The 18,561-nt window shown below is 38.8% G+C and overlaps 1 protein-coding gene across 7 annotated transcripts in view; it reads right to left on the bottom strand.

Moving 5' to 3' along the window:
* Nucleotides 1-17,675, bottom strand: part of atp2b3b (ATPase plasma membrane Ca2+ transporting 3b) — a 59,530-nt gene extending 41,855 nt beyond the window's left edge. For 4 of the 7 annotated variants that reach the window (XM_084428071.1, XM_084428072.1, XM_084428074.1 and 1 more), the window contains exons 1-2: nt 17,233-17,666; nt 9,437-10,093 (exon numbers count right to left, since the gene is read on the bottom strand). In XM_084428071.1, the coding sequence (XP_084284197.1) occupies nt 9,437-9,665 (229 nt within the window). In that variant the 5' untranslated portion in view covers nt 9,666-10,093; nt 17,233-17,666. Of the gene's footprint in view, nt 1-9,436; nt 10,094-17,232 lie in introns of all 7 variants that reach the window. The other 3 variants (XM_084428076.1, XM_084428070.1, XM_084428073.1) reach the window with 1 other exon arrangement.
* Between the last annotated feature and the right edge of the window lie 886 nt (nt 17,676-18,561).

Here is an 18,561-nt window from a genome sequence, read left to right as displayed (position 1 = left end):
CTACATATTTAGTTTTTGACCATGCAGGGTCAAGTGAATATTACCTGTACAACTGTTTAGGTTACAGCTATACAGTCAGCTCAAGAAAATGTAAAAATGCTGTTTCCAAAGTCAACAGAATTTAACATATATGCTGACCCTATTTTTTTTTTTTTTTTAGACCGCCCTGGACCAAACTGATCCTTACAGCCAGAAGAAAGTGCATATAAATAAAGAGTTCAGTTTTCTACTGTGAACAACTCCCATACCATTTCACACAAACACACACACTACCTTCAAATACACCATGGAGCTAATTGACACCTTTAATAGCATATGCACTGCTTCCCTTTCCTATTATCACCACGCATTTAGCCATCTTACAATCTCAAAGATTCAAATGAGGGTCACTAATGCCAAGTGTGTGTACGATACAATAGAACAAGCGCAATGTATTAGAACATAACGATTTGTTAAAGCACATTGTTCCAAAGTAAAAGAAGATGTGAGTCAGACTGAGCCACATATATTGAATTTCTGATGTAAATAATTAATTGCATATTTCTGCTCATTTCAAAAGGCTCATATAGAATGAGGGGCTGAGAGAAGAAAGGAAGGATGACGCGGAATAGATATGAAGACATGAGACACATTGCATTTAATGTGTTCAGTGCCACAACCCCCCAACCCTCATCTTTCCCCAGCCATCTATGTCTTTCAGTCGTTCTGAGTCTTTCTCTTACTCTCTCTTTCATAGATTTGTGCAGTTTCCATGGCGATGAAGACATCAAGCACAAATTGTGCCGTACTTCAACTTCCTGTCTTCGGGCACCTTTTCGCCCAGCTACAGATGATGTCATTGATTCGGTGCAGTACATGCGAAACTTTTAATAGATTTTTGATTGGTCTGCTGTGAAAGCTGTTTTTGCAGACAGTGAGTCTTTCAGAGCTGGAGAGAAAATTCATGATTTCTTTTTCTTTTTTTTCTTCTTTTTTTTTTGTCAATGTTGAAGTCAGTAGAGTCACCCGGAGTGAAACCCAGCATTACAGCTCAGCTGAATGAGGCAGTATTGACGTCAGTCTATGAGTGTGCATGCGTGTGTGCAGTGAACATGCTTCAGGGACGTATAAGGACAGGACTATCCAACCAGAAAATACTTTAAGTGGACAAAGGAGGAATGTGTGGGCTGGTATGTATACCACGACTGAGACAGAGCATCAGGCCAACTGTTGGCAAGAGCACCTGAGGGTTATACACTGATCACAGTCACTCCAAACCTGCACTCAGCACTAAACCTTATTATTACCCTTACTGAATGCATGATCATACAACACTCTAGATGAAAAGTGGACATATGAGTGAAAGACAAAGAGAGAGTCAGGAAGATGAATGAAGATGACAATCTCATGCCATCTGAAGAAGGTGTTAAAGTGATAATTCACCTAAAAATGAAAATTCGGTAACGCTTTACAATAGGGTTTCCATTTATTTTATAGTAGTTAACATGAACATACAAAGAACAAAACTTTGGCAGCATTTAAAAGTCTTAATGATGATTTCATGATTATTTATACACTTTTCAAACCAGAAGTTGTACGTGTTGACATCAGTTAATGCACTTTGATGCAACTGTATCTAAACATGAACAAAGATTAACAAATGTTTTAAGAAATTTACATTGTTGGTATGTTATCTAATGCATTTACTGATGTTAACAAATGAGACCTTATTGTAAAATTTTCATGTCATTCCAAACTAACTTCCATTTCTAAAAGAATGAAAGTCATTATTCATTGAGAATCTTTTTAATCTCCTCGGCACATTCATGAGAAAAGCAGCTACGTCTGATTTGTGATGAAATCTTGAATTTGATGAATTATTCATGAATCAGACTGATCTAGTTGGTTCACTAATGGTTGCTGCGGTAAACAGCAAAGAGAAAAATACTGAAATTTAAGTCATTACTTATTGAAAAATCTCACCTTGCTATCCTTGGCTCATTTATAAGAGAAAAAAAATGGTCTCTGATTTCATTTGTGAAGGAATTGTTTTCCTGAATCGTATCTTTTCATTAATTTGACTGATTGGTTCACATCGATCAAAATGATTCGGACTGATACGGGTTACAAAATCGAATGATTCTTTTCTAGCTTACTCAGTAACTGCAGCTCACTAGAGGGGATTATCAATTAATAAAATTGTTAAATCAATAAATAAAAACCAATCAGTTTCCTCACAAAAATATTGTATGACTTAAGAACATATGGAATAATGTACAGCAAACATCAAATGAACTTTTGTGTCTATTTTGAAGCTCTAAAGTTCCAGTCCCCTTTCATTATAACTGCATCTTCAAAATGTCTTCTTTTGTGTTCAACAGAGGAAAGTCATACAGAACAACAGGAGGGTGAGCAAATGAAGACAGGATTTTCATGGATGAACTGTCTCTTTAAGAAAAACTGCTGAGTAGCCATGCCCGCATCCATTCGCTTTAAAGAATCTCTTGCTTTTCAAACACCCCACCTCCTTCTCCCCCCACCCAACTCACTCACTCTAACTCTCTCTCGCCATCTCCCCTTGGTGTGTCCTTGACAATGCGGCAAGCTATACCAGAATTTCTTCTCTCTCCTTCCATTCCTTCCTAACCTCCCTCTCTCTTGTTCATTCTCTTTCCACCCCCACTGCTCTCGGATCTCCATGTCCTGCTGCAGCAGAACAGGTATCTGTGTACGTCCACGGCCAGCACTGAAAATCGTGTTTATAGCAGGCCGAGATCCGTGGATCTGCGGTCCGCACACTGAAGCGCATTGCTGGAGAGGATGGTGAGACACTAATGGACTTCCATTTTCAGGGCCTCATCTTCACAGTGTCAGCCTTATTCAGCATCACTTCATCTCCACCCCCTCCGCTTTCCTCTCCTCTCCTGTTGTCTCTGCTTTGTCATGGTCATGTAACAGGATTAGTTCTGCTTCTACTTGCACTTAGAGGCAAACTCCTCTTATTGTATGACTATTAGCATCAGGAGCATCAGGTTTTGTTATCACCTGTCAACAGAGCAGTTCCTGATGACAGCTGTTAGCTATGTCCATACATAAAGCTGGTCTGAAAGCTTTCATGTCTTCTCAACCATTGCACCAGTGGAAGTTCTGGAACCTTCTGTTATAGTTTATTTTAGATGTTACTCCTGAAAGGGCTTTTACACACCAGGGCAACATCTGATATAACAAGCACATTTTCCATCTGTTGCTACAAAAATTACCTGAGGATAGTTCACCCGAAAAATGAGAATTCTGCAATCATCTACTCACTCTCATGTTGTTCCAAACCCATATGACTTTCCTTAATCTTCAAAACACAAATGAAGATGTTTTTAATGAAACCTGAGAGACTTCTGTCCTTCCTTTGAAAGTCCACGGAACCAAAACGTTGACTGTTCAAAACATTCATAAAGAGTCGATTAAAGAGGTTTTAATTCGAGATTTAATTTAGGCTTTTAATCACATATATACTTTGATCAATGCACATACAAAGAGATCATCAAATATGCTCAACAGATGCTCAAACGTGCTTGCGTGACACAAATCAAAATGCGTTGGTTCTCACGCATCAAGCAAGCACATTTGAGCCTCTGTTTACATATTTGATGAGCTTTATTTATGTGCATTGATCAATGTTTATACATCATGTGATGTGAATAAAAGCCTAAATTAAAGGACAGTTTGGCGAATAACAACCAGCTTTGTATTTTTACAGTGTCATGGCATATGTAAATGAACAATGTGTACTCTCAATTTTACCTGCCCCAGATCTCTTGGTTTATTTATCAGCTCAATCATATTTTTGTATCCCTTCCCACAGACAGTCGGATTGAGCCCAGTGCATTATGGGTGTTGAAGTTTCCCTATTTTTTTGACAAAAGAAAACACAGCCCTTTTTCTGTTTTCTCTAGTCATAGACTTTCTACTGCTTAGACAGCCAAGTTTGATTAAAAACCCATCTTGCCAGTGGTAAATTACACCTTTAAATCTGTTCATCATACAAAGTGATCGTGTCTCATCAGAAGACCTAAAACAGCCCAATTCATATGGATTCTGTTTCAACTTTTTGAACCGTCAAAGTGGACATTCAATGGAGGTACAGAAATCTCTCAGGTTTCATAAAAAATAAATAAAAAACTGTTTCAAAGAGGAACAACAATTTAATGAGTTTGAAACAACATGAGGATGAGTAACTGATGAGGTAATTTTCATTTTTGGGTGAACTATCCCTTTAAGCAAAATGTCTAAAAAAACATCTAGCGATTGAACTAATAAAATTCTTGCACTTCTTACTGTCATAGAACAGAAGAGTGCAAACACAGGTGATGTCTGAACAGAGTTTATTGAATAACATACATTAAGTTAGCAGGCGAGTCTCTGGATTGCAGATCGTGATGGTGATACTGGCATGTGAATAAGTCATATATCTTGTTGCTGGTGGGCTAAAGACTGGCAGACGATGACACACACAGAAAACTGAAGAAGACAAAGGACGGGACAGTTCGATGCACAGGTAAGTAGTCAGGTACTGGTTCAGTGTGGAATGACGAGACCAGACGCTGATGAGTGTGTAAAGCAGGCTTAAATGAAGTGGAGCTGATGAAGGTGAATGATAGCAGGTGTGGATGATTGAGGATAGAGTGCAGGTGACGATCAGAGAGGATTATGGGAAGTGTAGTGTGCTGAGGTGACTGCCTGGTCTGCTGACTGAGATTGTGACACTCACATTCTGGACTTTACTAAAAAAAAAAAAAATGTAATTAAATTAAATCAGTCCAACCAGCTGAGATATATTGAGTGATAAATAATATTGTGATGGAGCTTTTTTTTTTCTGCTCTCACTAGAAAACTCACATAAGAAAATGGCTTCCTGCTTAATGGCACTGATGGTAGGAATTTGATTATTAACTATTAAGGTTAAAAAATATATATATAAAAAAATTTCAACTGGGCATGTTGTAATACTATGGTTTCACACTTCTAATCTTCTCCCAAACTGTGATCTACCAGTCGGCTGAAGAAATATTTCAAGAGATATTGTCATGGCCAACTTGTTCCCAGCCGTCAAATAAAGAGGATCACAAACTATTTCAATTATATGATTATTTATTATAAAGGAAATGATAAGTTACAAGAATAACACAAAGTCTAGGGATTAAACAATAAAAGAAAATGATGATCCAATGGGGCAATAAATGTTGATGAATATTAAACAAAAGAAATGGGAGCAAGTTGAAGCAGATGACTTCTCTGGAGAACTGAGTTCCACCAGAAGAAGTACTGTTGACTATTACAAACTTTTATACTTTCCACCCACATAATAACCAATTAACAATGAAGTCTCCAGCCAATCAAATTTTAACATCATACTGCCCCCAGAGGTAAAATGTGGAAGACGGGACCGTAACAATTTTCACTATTGAAGAAGCAAATGCTTCCAGCTATACGCAAGCTATTATCATGCTTCACTGTGTTCCCAAAATGTGTTAGATAGCACAATCGCTTCTGCAGTAGCCATTTGTCACCGCAACTTCCGGTGCGATTAAGCACAAAATTTAAACTTGAAAGTATCACACGACAGGACAAAGCAGTATTGATACAATCCACACTCATATTACACACAGATACACCCACACCTACATGCATACAGTTATGGTCAGAATTAATGGCACCCCTGGTAAATGTGATCAAAAATGGCTGTAAAAAATAAATCTGCATTGTTTATCCTTTTGATCTTTCATTAAAAAAATGTGCAAAAATCTAACTTTTCATTGAAGTAAAAGAATGGAAAGTGGGGGGAAATCACATTATGAAATAAATGTTTTTCTCCAAAACATGTTGACCACAATTATTGGCACCCCTAGAATTTTTTACGAGTAAAATATCTCTGAAGTATATTCCCATCACCAGGGTGACTACGAACATGAAATTGTCTAGCTATTACTTCTTGTTTCACAGGAGTTTAAACATGAGGAAACACAAAGGCCAAATTCCCTTAATCATCCATCACAATGAGTAAAACCAAATAATATTGTTCTGATGTGCATCAAAAGATTGAGCATCACAAAAGTGGCTGTAAGAAAATAGCTTGTAAAGATTTTACGAATCTGCCAGGAAGAGGACGTGTGTCTATATTGTCTTAATGTACGGTGAGGAGGATGGTTTGAGTGGCCAAAGACTGTCCAAGGATCACAGATGGAGAATTGCAGAGATTAGTTGAGTCTTGGGGTCAGAAAGCCTATAAAACAAAAACCAAACAACCCCTACATCCCCACATGTTGTTTGGGAGGGTTTCAAGAAAAATCCTCCTCGCTCGTCCAAAAACAAACTCCAGCATATTCAGTTGTCAGACACGACTGGATCTTCAAAAGGGACTGGATTCTATGGTCAGATGAAACTTTAAAAAATAGCTTTTTGGCAGCAAAGTCATCAGATGGGTTTGGTGCAAACAGGGATAACAAGTACCCCAAACGCACGGTTAAATATACCACTGGATCTTTAATGTTGTGGGCCTATTTTTTTGCTGAAGGTCCTGGACTTCTTGTTCAGATACATAGTATCATGGATTCTAGCAAATACCAACAGATAAAAAATCAAAACCTTACGGCCTCTGCTAGAAATCTTATAATGGGCCGTGGTTGAATCTTGCATCAGGACAACGATCCAAAACAAACATCAAAATAACACAAAAATGCTACGGAGCATAAAATACTCAAAATGCTTCAGCAAAATTCCAAGGGGGCCTCAAGATAAGAAAAGAAAAAAAAAGCTTTAAAATGAGCTAAAACAACTAAAAGCCAAGATATTTATTATTTTAATTCACTTCCTTTTTTGAAGAACCACATTTAACATGGTCTTGGAAAATCGGGATATATGAGGAAGACTCATGTTAAAAGTGTGATTTCTAGATTTGGAAAAGTCGTGTAAATTAATAAAATCTTAAAACTCCATGGATATTTTCCAGATATTCCAAATAATAGATAGAGATAAATTAGCAATACAATATATTAGATAAACATTAGATGGAGAGGAAACAATCTGGGGCCTTAAATGATTGTTGTGGACAATGGGGGCCTTGGAGTCAAAACCACTGCTATAGCTCACATTGATTTTAGCAGAAATATGTAGGCAGTTGGCATGCATAGAGTGCATTCATAACACAACACAACACAACTATGGATTGCATTCTCAGTGTGGCCACAACAGGCGCTACAATGGGCATTATGCTAAACTGTCTTCTTCTATTGTTAGCTATCTCTTTCAGGTGAACTTCTGTCATGGCGAAGCAGTTTGAAGAGACTCTAACTGAGCATGTTATAATGTTTCTAGCTAGCTGAAACCAGAAAAATAAAACATTCGGTTTAATGACATAGATATTTGAAGGTAACTCTATCGCCCCCTTAAGCACTGAGGTTTCTTAGTGCTACAGTAAATTAAGAATGCAAGTGTGTACAACAGGTTTCAGTGGGTCTGTGTTTGCATACGTTTGAATAGTATGTTTCTAGCCTTAAAGTGGGTGATAGGGGAGAGACACTCTTTAAACAACAGCAGGATACAGTACTAGAACCACTGAGCAAAAACTGCACAGTAGGCATTCACCCCTCACTGACATCCTGCAGGGAAGAAAATCACATGAAATATCGCTAATATCTCAGATGTTTCTCCTAGTCACCAATGAGAGCAAATTGAAACTTTTGCTAGTAATCTCACATCTGTCTCCTCAAGCAATGTCACAATCTGTGCTTAGATTTGCCACAAAGTCAATAATAAAAGTCAGATTGTGTTTTCGCATTAATTTTTCCAAGACTAAATTTACATCCGCATTCATTTTACAGTTCTGTTCTTTTATTTTATTATATGTCAACATTTTGCATTTCTCCCAAGGAATCTGGAGAGAAACATCAGAGACAAATCTAATAGTTCAATGAGCTATGAAAAAGCAAACTCTAAAGAACAAAACATTTCTTTGCTCCTCTAATAAAACGGGTAACACTTTATTTTAAGGTGACATAGTTACACGTTACTACATGTACTTACTATAGTAATAACAGTAAATTATGCATAATTACAAGTAACTAACCCTAAACCAAACCCTAACTCTATAGTAAGTACATGAAGTTAATTAATATTACTTAGTACTTATTTGAGTAAGTACAATGTAACTACGTCACCTTAAAAATAAAGTGTAACAAAAAAAACACCTAAATCATACAACATAAAAGATGTTCTTAAAGGGAAGTAATAGGGATGCACAATATGTCTACTCTACACCATATTGATTATCTCCTGATATCAGATTTATTGATTTAATCTGTATTGTCGATATTTAATAGTTAATTGTGCATGCTCATTTTACATATACAGTAACACTCACTTAAAGTTAATGTTACAAAAACACTAATTTAATAACACTAATAAATGCAATATTTAGCAAATCTCAAAATGAATATCAATTTTCATAGTGTATATTATAATGTTGTGATGCCAAAATTCACTTGTACCATACAAGTGAAAATTATACATTTTTATTTTTCATTTAGATAAAATAGTCCAGAATTTTAATATCGACAATAACATGAAAATAATTATGAGCTTATCATATTGGGCACAATATATTAAAAGACATCTGAAGAGACAAATGAACCATAAGCAATAGCTTTATCATAAATCTATAAATACTCTCAATCAGGACAATTCAATTTGAGTTTTATGGAGTTTATCTGTTTCTCATGGCTGAGAATTATCTCCTCTGCTATCTAAATTCTCATCTGCAGTCATCATAGCGTATAAAACATCACAGCAACAAATTCAATTACGAGTCAGAAGAGGATGGATGGATATGCCAAGAATTGTGATCACTGCAGGGACCTTTCGAGTCACTGACTCTAGTGAGTGAGTCTCTCCAACTCTGTTTACCCAGTAACCCCTCTCTCTACACCCACCTCACCACCGACAGCGCCGTCGCGTAGCAACCCAACACGACGCGTGCACCCAGAGTGGGAAGTTGGCCGAGAGAGACAGAGAAGGAGGTTGTGGACAAGTAGTGTGAAGAGGTGAGAGAGAAATAAAGGGAAAGGAGGAAAGAAAGGGAAATATTTGGGGTCTTTGAATCGCACAGCTTGAAGATAAACACGCCACATCTGATTGAGAAATAATGAGCTACACTCTTAAATATAAAGATTCTTCACTGGCATGTGTGGTTCCATGAAGAACCTTTAACATCCATGGAACCTTTCCATTCCATAAAAGGTTCTTTATAGTGGAAAAGTGCTTTTTTAAAGGTTATTCTAAGAAATAATGGTTCTTTTAAGAACTGTTCTCTGAAAGTTTCTTTGGGGAACTCTTTTGGAAAGCTTTATTTTTAAGAGTGTAGGGAGAGGGGGACATTTAAGAAATCAAGACAAAGAATTTCTCTCACCATCACTGGTGGAAGACTTGAGTCTCTGGCATAGGCCCTCTACATCTCCAAAGCTCTCCTGAATTTTCTGCAAGGCCTCTGGTCCTCTCAGCTCCATCAGAGACCGGAGCTCATCCAACGACACCCCAAAGTCACCAGCATGGTTGGATTCTGCGCTTCCTCCACCCCGCTTGGGGTAAAACTCGACCGCGCTATTGGCCATCTCACCCATGGTCGCCGTGGTAGACATCTTGAGTCTTAAGGTGTTCGGTCCACAATGTTTGATCTATATGACGTCTTCTCGTCCAAGAGGTTTCAGCAACGTGAGGTCAGTCTTAGTGACGATTCTTGGCTTGAGATTTTTTTGGGGTTCGAAATGGACCCTCCGCTCCTCTCCCTCCCCGGTAGTTCCTCCCGTTCTTCTAACTCTCCATCAGAGGAGGGAACTGGGACAATGGCAGCCAGACACTTCTAGTGTATTTTGAGAAATCCTGTCCTCTCTACTCAACCCCCTCACCCCGAGGGTCAACAGAACGAGGGATCTGGCCGCTTCCAATCCATCAGGACACAGAACGAGAGCAAAGAGGGGGCACAAAACCGAGCGGGATATTATGTAGATCTGCAGCGCTGATGCGTTAGGATTCAAAGTGTGCTGGATGTTGGGATTGGCGAGGAAACCTGCAGAGAAACACAGACAGAATAACACATTACAGTCTTTAAAGTGCTCGAGTGGGCAGCAACTCAGAGTACAGTGGGCATTCCTTAAGAGACAGACCGAGCATACAGTCAGACGGCTCCGAGCTAATGCTTTCAAACGTATCAGCATATTTTCACCTCAATTCAAAGGTCTTTTGTGTTTTAATTGAGTCCCACACTTCCCTTAATCTCATTAATAAAGTATTAGACAGGTCTTTACGAGATTAATTATGCTAAACGGACAGGTCAGTCCATTTCAAGTGCAACACAACTAAAATCCCTGGACATACAGTGAGGTATATAGGTATAAGCAATGTGTGCTCTCACAGATGGTGATGCATATAGCTTATACAGTATCTCCAGCAATCCAGACCACTGCATTAGCCCATAGTTGCCATGGAAACCTACAGATGCATCTGACTCCCACAAAGCTACTTCGGCCTCACTATACCCCGACACACACACACACACACACACGTTTCCTCTCTATCTCTATCATTTTGCCCCTAATATCATCTTCCGACTTTGTCTTTCTCTTTTTTTCTTTCCATCTCCCAGCATGCCTCTGTATCTGTCCCTATGTTCTCTTAGATGACAGTCTCAGCCTCAGACGGCACGCCCACAGACCACCCACGGTCCATTCGCTGAGCGTCTGATGCACACAGCACACAAAACTGGAAAGAACTTTCTCAATCTGGCAAGGTTTAATTTGATTGGCTGCAACATCCGGGAGTGAAAAGACACAGGGTTTTTCAGCAGTCCATCTGGAAACAAAGTTGTGTTTAGGTATCAGGTTGATAAATATACTAGAATATTATATTAAATATGGAAAAACATAATTGTCTATTTATAAGTAACTAATATATTACATTTTAAGAACCTATTCAATGTAATTATTTAATTTCAAAAATATTATTTAATTCTTTTTCTTTAAGCTAGTCATTATTGTGGTATAATCTATTTCAGATCTATTTTCAGATAAACCTGCCCTGAATAACAAACCCCAATGTGGACCAGGCAATATGCGGTTTAGTCAAGTTCTGGCTCTGCAAGACTGCTTATATGGTGATGAGTCTGGGGTATGCAGCGTGAGTATGTGTGTAGGCAGATAGGGCCGGGAGTGTGCAGGAGTGACATAGATGGTGTCATCATTCTCATGCTGACTCACTATCCCAGCTTTCCTTTCCCCCTCCTTTCCCTCTTCTTCTCCGATGCACAACAGGAAGGTTCCGCACAGTCAAGAGATAATCAGGGGTCATGTGTAGGTAGGCCCACCTTTTCTGCACTGGTTTTGAGGAAAAGCATGCACAATTGATTTAAACATGGTAAAATGTGATAAACGGAGTTGAGAGTACTGCTCTTATTGGTAGCTAAAAGCAAATTATCCAAAGTACTGTTATCATAAATGAACAGACAACGAGCTGAGTATGTGTTGGTCTAGTGTACCCAAACAGGACAGTGAAAAGTCTGGTCTGGTCTTCACTGCAGCTTTATCTGGCCAAGAACCGCCTACTTAGATGGGAAAATACTGACTGAGTGCTGTGTAATGTGACCAAACACAGTTCATTTTTTTATGTGTTTTAGGGCTATCTGAAAAAGATTATAACCTCCAAAAAAAGAAAGTCACTTATGCTCACCAAAGCTGCATTTATTTGATCAAAAATACAGTAAAAATAGTACTGTTGTGAAATATTACTACAATTTAAATATTTATTCTAAATATATTTTTTATTTTAACATATTTTAAAATGTAATTTATTCTTGTGATGGCAATGCTGAATTTAGCACTTTTTTTAGTCTTCATCACATGATCATTCAAAAATTATTTATTATTTATTATCAATGTTGGAAACAGTTGTGCTGTTTAATATTTTTTGTAGAAACCATGCTAAAATGGATGTTTCAACAAATACAAATGTTCAAAAGAACAGCATTTATTTGAAATAGAAATCTTTTGAACTTCATAAAATTAATTTACTGTCACTTTTGATCAATTTAATGCTCAAAAAACGTTTAAAATGCCAGTGTATCTAAAAAAAATGTCAAATTTGACATGGACATCAGCGTCAATCTTAACCAACATAATGGCACTAACATTCTCCCTCGAAAAGCACTCATTGCATCAACACGGTACCCTCTGAACAGGAAAGCAGCCAATCAGATTGCAGCAGTTTCTAGGTAACAGACATAAAAGGGAAAGCGATTATAATTTTTTCTTTTTGAAGATAAGAATTTCTTAAGCACATTTGTGTCATTTGGGGCCACTTGCTGGCATGAGACACGTTCACTTATGGGTCTATGCAGCCCCAGATTTCCACACCAAGAGACTGCTTAACTGTGCAGTTATGTTCAGTGTGCAGGAGGCAGATGGTCTGGAGATTATGCTGAATATTCACATCGATCCGTGTTTTCCCAAACCTTTCAGTAAGTGTGCTCTAGTGCCATTCGGTAAGACACTGTTGATACTCTACTGAGCTTTCCCAGGTCTGCCTTGCTCAGACCGGCCCTGACTACCACGACCCAACCCAATCTGCTAAAGTTAAAAGGGAGAGACAGAGGGCCAGCATTACATAAATTGTTCAGCGCCTTATGTAATATGTCCAAGTAACCAACAGAGAAGTACTCGCGCTCACACCCACTCATGGGCGCAGACACACACACACAAACACAAACACAACCCCTTAAAGCTAGAAGAGACTCTTACCCATATTCAAACATTAAATAAGGGCCACACCAGTCTATCCACCAAATTGACACCAGGAGCCAATGATCTGACGCTGTGAAACAATGCAGGAGATTACTTTATTGAACGGACAACATTTACAATCCAGAGGTCTGCAGCACAAAAAAAATTAAATAAAAAAGCAAGCAAGGGTCGATGAGTCAGTGCGTTGCTCACTTCACTCTTATTACACAGACAGACCACTGACAGAGTCCGAGCACACACCCCAACCACTGAGCGAAGTAGTTTAGCCGCACTTCCGTCCACTCACATCCAGACGTCAGCTGAAGGGACTTGTTTAACAAGGCATGACAGTTTCTATGGGGGAAAAAGACACATATTCACTCAACACCAACCAAATGAAAACAGATATGAACACCAGTTGCATGAGACTATTGTGACCGAGGCAGATTCAAATAAGCCTCAAAGAAAGAAGCTTTTTGAGAATAAACAAACTGAGATGGCTTAAAGGGACAATTCACCCAAAAATGAAAATCCTGTCATCGTTTACTCACGGTCCTGTTGTTTCAAACACGTGTGACTCTTCGTTCTTGCATGCAACACCAAAGGAAATATTTAGCAGATTCTGCAAGCTGCTCTTTTACATACAATGAAAGTTTCCATTTTCAATGTATGGAAAAGAGCAGCTTGAACAATCTGCTCAATATTTTTTTTTGTCTATGTGTTCCACACAAGAAAGAAAATCTTACAGGTTTGGAATAGCATAATGGTGAGTAACTGATGTCAGAATGTATTTTTTTTTTTTTTTTTTTTTGGTGCACCGTGACTCTTCGTCCTTCATAATTCAAAAGAAATTATTTAGCAGATCGTTCAAGCTATGCTGAAAGTGATAGGGACCAAAACTTTCTCCCATCAAGAGCAGCTTGGACAATTGTGATCCATGCAAAAAAGAAAGTCTAAGAGGTAAGTAACTTTACTTTTATTTCTTTTTTGGTGGACAAATATGACACTAATTCACTGTCACTGAGTTTCTTTAATCAGAAAAAAAAAAAGTCCTTCTGTTCGGTTTCTAAAAATGGAACAAAGAGAAATGATATAGAGAGAATAAAAAAAAGGAAAGAAAAATCACTCCTATGCTGCTTTGATGTCAGCGGGCAGACATCGCTTGAGTTATTTCTGCAGAATGACAAATTCAGCTACACTTTACAGGACTCATCTAATTGTCAGGCGGTAGTTTTTTTTTTTTTTTTTTTTAAGAGCAGAAAATAAACTCTTCTTCCCATGAGCTCCCTGTTTATGTAGTGTCTCAGTGACAAGGGTAAATTCAGCACAGAGGCCTGCAGGCCTGCTGCTGACAGGGCTTTACTAAAGAGATCAAACACAGTGGTGGTAATGAAGGTGCTGTCATACTCAGAGAGAGAAAAAGGTGATTTTGCCAAACTGACGAAGTAGGACATAGCAGACACGCTCCCTCTGGAATATGCTATAAGGTAATAATTAAGAACAGGCAACAACTCACTGGGAGCAAAAGCCTTGGGTCAGAATGACTCTGAACACTGGAGAATGTTGCATAAGATGCTTTGGAGCTTGTTTACTGCCATTCTTCCGCACACCCATTTGACATGACACTTATGGAGTCTGAACACACTGCTGGCGTGTGAAATTAGCTTGCCAGGCTTGTTTGTGTTTTCTGAACTTTTTAATGCACATTCCCCAACAAAACCTGCTTGACTTACCTCATTTAAGATTATGCCTCCCTCATCTTCTCATGTGGGCACAAAACCACTCAGCGCATGCTACTGTAAGTGAACATTACCTCCTGTCTTTATTAGTTCATAGGATTCCCCCCTCCCCTCCTCCACTCTCCTCCCCTCTCCTCTCCATTATCCTCAATCTTATTCGCTGTCCATCTGTTCTTTGCTCTTCCATTTTTACCTCCTCCCATCCACCTTCACTGCAGTGGCCTGTATTTGTTACACTGGTTTCAGGCTTTCAAAGCGAGGCATGGACTGCATTGGCGTAAGAGCCTGTAGGGAGTAACATAAGCTGCTCGGCTTCGATTCAAAATACCTGCTCATGGCACAGACATTTGTGTGATGTTGACCGAATGCACAAAGATGGCATGATTTTTGTTGTATTTATGCGTTGCAAACAGGCCGGAGTCATGTTTATCTAATGGAGATGAAATATAACCATTTAACCATTTGTTTTCACCATGCCCGTGTCTATACATGTTATCTAAGCCAGCATCAGCTCTGCCATTCATGTGTCAAGACGCATCCACAACTCTACACGCTCTACAGGAAGTATCATTGTCTTTTGCTCATAGAGTGTATACATATATGTTGATATTCCTTGCAGCATGATTTTTAGGTTAAAAAGACAAAAATTATATTCTGTATTCTAAAAATATAAATTATATATACAAAATGTATTTACGTTATAAATACAGTTTATAATATTTAATTAAACAATGTAACTTTACATTCTTTTTTATCCATAGAAGACAGCTGCAGTTTTGTCCAGGCATCTTCTAGGTCAAATTTCCTTATTGCTGCAACAACAGCATTCCAACTGGGGCAACCTGGACAGAGAACTGGAGCACCAATAACTTTTTTTTCTCTCTGTAAAGTTTACGGTTAATTTTTTGCATAAGACAAATGTTATGCTATCAGAAATAAAGTTACTCGCATTGAAAAAAAAAACAAACAAAAAAACAGTCAAGTCAAGTCAAGCATCAGCCTTAATGACACCAAACACCAAAGCATAAACTGACATTGTCATGATCAATGCAGAAAACTTACAGCTGTACATATCAGTACCAATATCAGTTTGTTATATAGGGAGACAAAGGAGTATTGTAACAGATTTTGCTTACTCATTGATTATTTTTCTCATTGGTGTGTTTCAAACTGTGATATAATATTCTCATTTGTCTCTTTGAACTTAAAGAAGTTTAGTTTATTAATTAAGTATATTAATATATATTGTTAAATATAATTATATTATTCATATATTATAAAATATCATGGCTGGCCTATAGGCTATATCCTAATATATATATATAAAATTAAACGTGAGAATTTGCCATCTAAAATTCACTAGCATGCATGCACCAACTAAATAAACCAGATGTAAAATGACCAAGTCTATATTGTTACCTCAAGAGGAAGGTGTCATGAGATTGATTTCACCCCTGTAGGTCATCTGTAGCTAATTGGTAAAACTCATGATGATATAATTCTCAACACTGCCCAATCCCCTTAAATTGATCAAACAAACACAAGCTTCCAGAAGCCTGATATGTTAATTAGCCTGAGAATCAAATGGTGCTCTACAGCCATCAATTCGTACAAAAAAGAACACACACACACAAAACAGTTAATATCAATCAGCCAGTAGTGAGTCGCTGGTAAATGTTTGAAACGTCTCCTCAACAGTTACACTGAAACAGTCTCAATTTCTCTGAAATTATGTAAACCCCCAGAACTGGGATCCTGCTTTGACGGTCATACGTAAATGGCCAATCAGAGTCGAGTATAGATTTACGGACTCATACACGGTCACCGGGCTGTCTGAGCCATGCGAGACTACAACTACCCCACCTCTCCTCGTCCCACACCCAGCATACTTCACACACCTTGCAGCAGGAAGGGGGGAAAAGTCCGCACGGTTGCCAAGAAAAATGACAGCAGAGCATCTTGAGCAACTCAGACAGCGAAGTTCCCACATAAGTCAGGTGTGTTTCCCATTGCGCTGTTTTCCACAATAAAATGACCTTTACTGGTCACCTTCAGAGGGCGACCGGTCCTCACACAAAAGCCAGCCCGACAGCCCGGATAGTTACGAACAAAACGGGATTCTTTCGTGTCTTGTGAGCGGCTCGCGATGTTAATTGAATTAATAGCGCGAAGATGCTGTTCGTGAGAGGATGGTGCGCCACTCGCATCCGGAATAAGCGCAATGCCCCTCCGCAAGGTGACCAGTGTGGGTACCAGTGCGAGATGCACACGCTCACAGAGATGTTAGACAAAAACAACACAACTATCAGCTGGGTGTACGTGTACTTGGTTGGCTTACTAACAAAATGAGATTGCATGAGGCATTTTCTATGTAGGAAAATGTCAGAACACCCTGGGACGCCATACAGTTCAACACAATTAAAAGAAAAAGGATGGTAAATGGTCAACAAAACACCTCATAGATGAGAAAACGTGCCATTGGGAATAATTATTGAACTAGTAGATTATTAAGGCTTCAATGCAGTAGTTTTAACGTGCCTGACAGCTATCAAAATACATGACTAAGAGATCTGCATTAGAAAAACATATGCAGGGGCAATTTAACAGTATGACAGAGAGCGGTCATTAATAAAAACGAACTGCCAACTGTTACCATGGCAAGCACATCCTGATTGGTGTAAATATCAGATACTCACCAGGCCATGCTCCAAGGACATTGCCGTGGTTTGTTGGGAAAGGGGAATATCCTGGAGAAACACACGAGCGGCTGGATTCACTCAGTAGCTGTTATCATGCCGTCCTTTATCAGCCAGGTGTTCAGCAGTGTGTTTACTACGGATGGAGATGATGGATCCTAAAATAGTGCAGTTGTTGCCTGGTTGGATGGAGGTTCCGCAGAGGAAAAAATGAGAGATGGAGACATCGTTTTGAGATGTCTGTCCCGACCTATGTATCACAAAAGGCAAATGTGTTTTCTTTGTTTTTAAGCTTCTTCTTGAACGTGTAAATCAAAAAGGTGGTGAAGCGAGGTGATGCAGTATTTGGATTTTATATGCGATGTGTGATGAGAGCCCCCTCGCTGAGCTGCGCGCTGAGGACCGTGGACGCAGCATCCGCGCGGGCTGCTATGCGCGCGGATGGAGAGGACGGAAAGGAGGAGGCGCGGGGGACTCTCTCTCTCTTCCCACCCTCGAATCCCTCCCACTCTGCTCCGTTACAGTGCGATCACGTCAGCTCACACAACATGCCACATGCGCCGAGTTCAAACCTCCGAGTCAATGCAAGAACAGGACGAAGAGGCGCGACCAGGTCATTCCGCGAAACAGGTGCCAGTTAGCCTACATTTCCACAAGATGTTTTTTAAAGTAAATTCTTTTTTAAAAATTCAATGAAAGATAACGAAGGTGCTAAGAAACTGCCTTGCCATCTCATTTTACATAGGCTATATGTTATAGGCTACAAAATTGATGGTAGGTCTACTTGTGCTCAAGGTCACGAAACTACAAAACTACTTTCAATTTTATAAAATATAAAGTTGTCAATAATCGGCTACAAAATCATGATAAACAGGGTCCGCTATTGGTGATAGTCATATACTGACAAAAAGCAATAAAAAAGAGGAGACACTTGTCCTTGTAAGGGTTCAAGATAATGATGTAATTAGTTTATTAGTTATGGAATTGTACATTTTTTTATTTTTATAAATGAATAAATATTTAAATAGGCTCCTATCCCTCTAACAGAGAAAGGCCTATATGAAATAAAAGTTATTTTTATTTATTTATTTATTTATACACTCACCTAAAGGATTATTAGGAACACCATACTAATTCAGAACTGCCTTAATTCTACGTGGCATTGATTCAACAAGGTGCTGAAAGCGTTCTTTAGAAATGTTGGCCCATATTGATAGGATAGCATCTTGCAGTTGATAGAGATTTGTGGGATGCACATCCAGGGCACGAAGCTCCCGTTCCACCACATCCCAAAGATGCTCTATTGGGTTGAGATCTGGTGACTGTGGG

Source organism: Rutilus rutilus (assembly GCF_951802725.1).
Source record: "Rutilus rutilus genome assembly, chromosome: 13".
Classification (NCBI taxonomy): domain Eukaryota; kingdom Metazoa; phylum Chordata; class Actinopteri; order Cypriniformes; family Leuciscidae; genus Rutilus; species Rutilus rutilus.
Note: the sequence above shows the minus strand (reverse complement) of the source record. Positions and strands in the feature narration are given on the sequence as shown.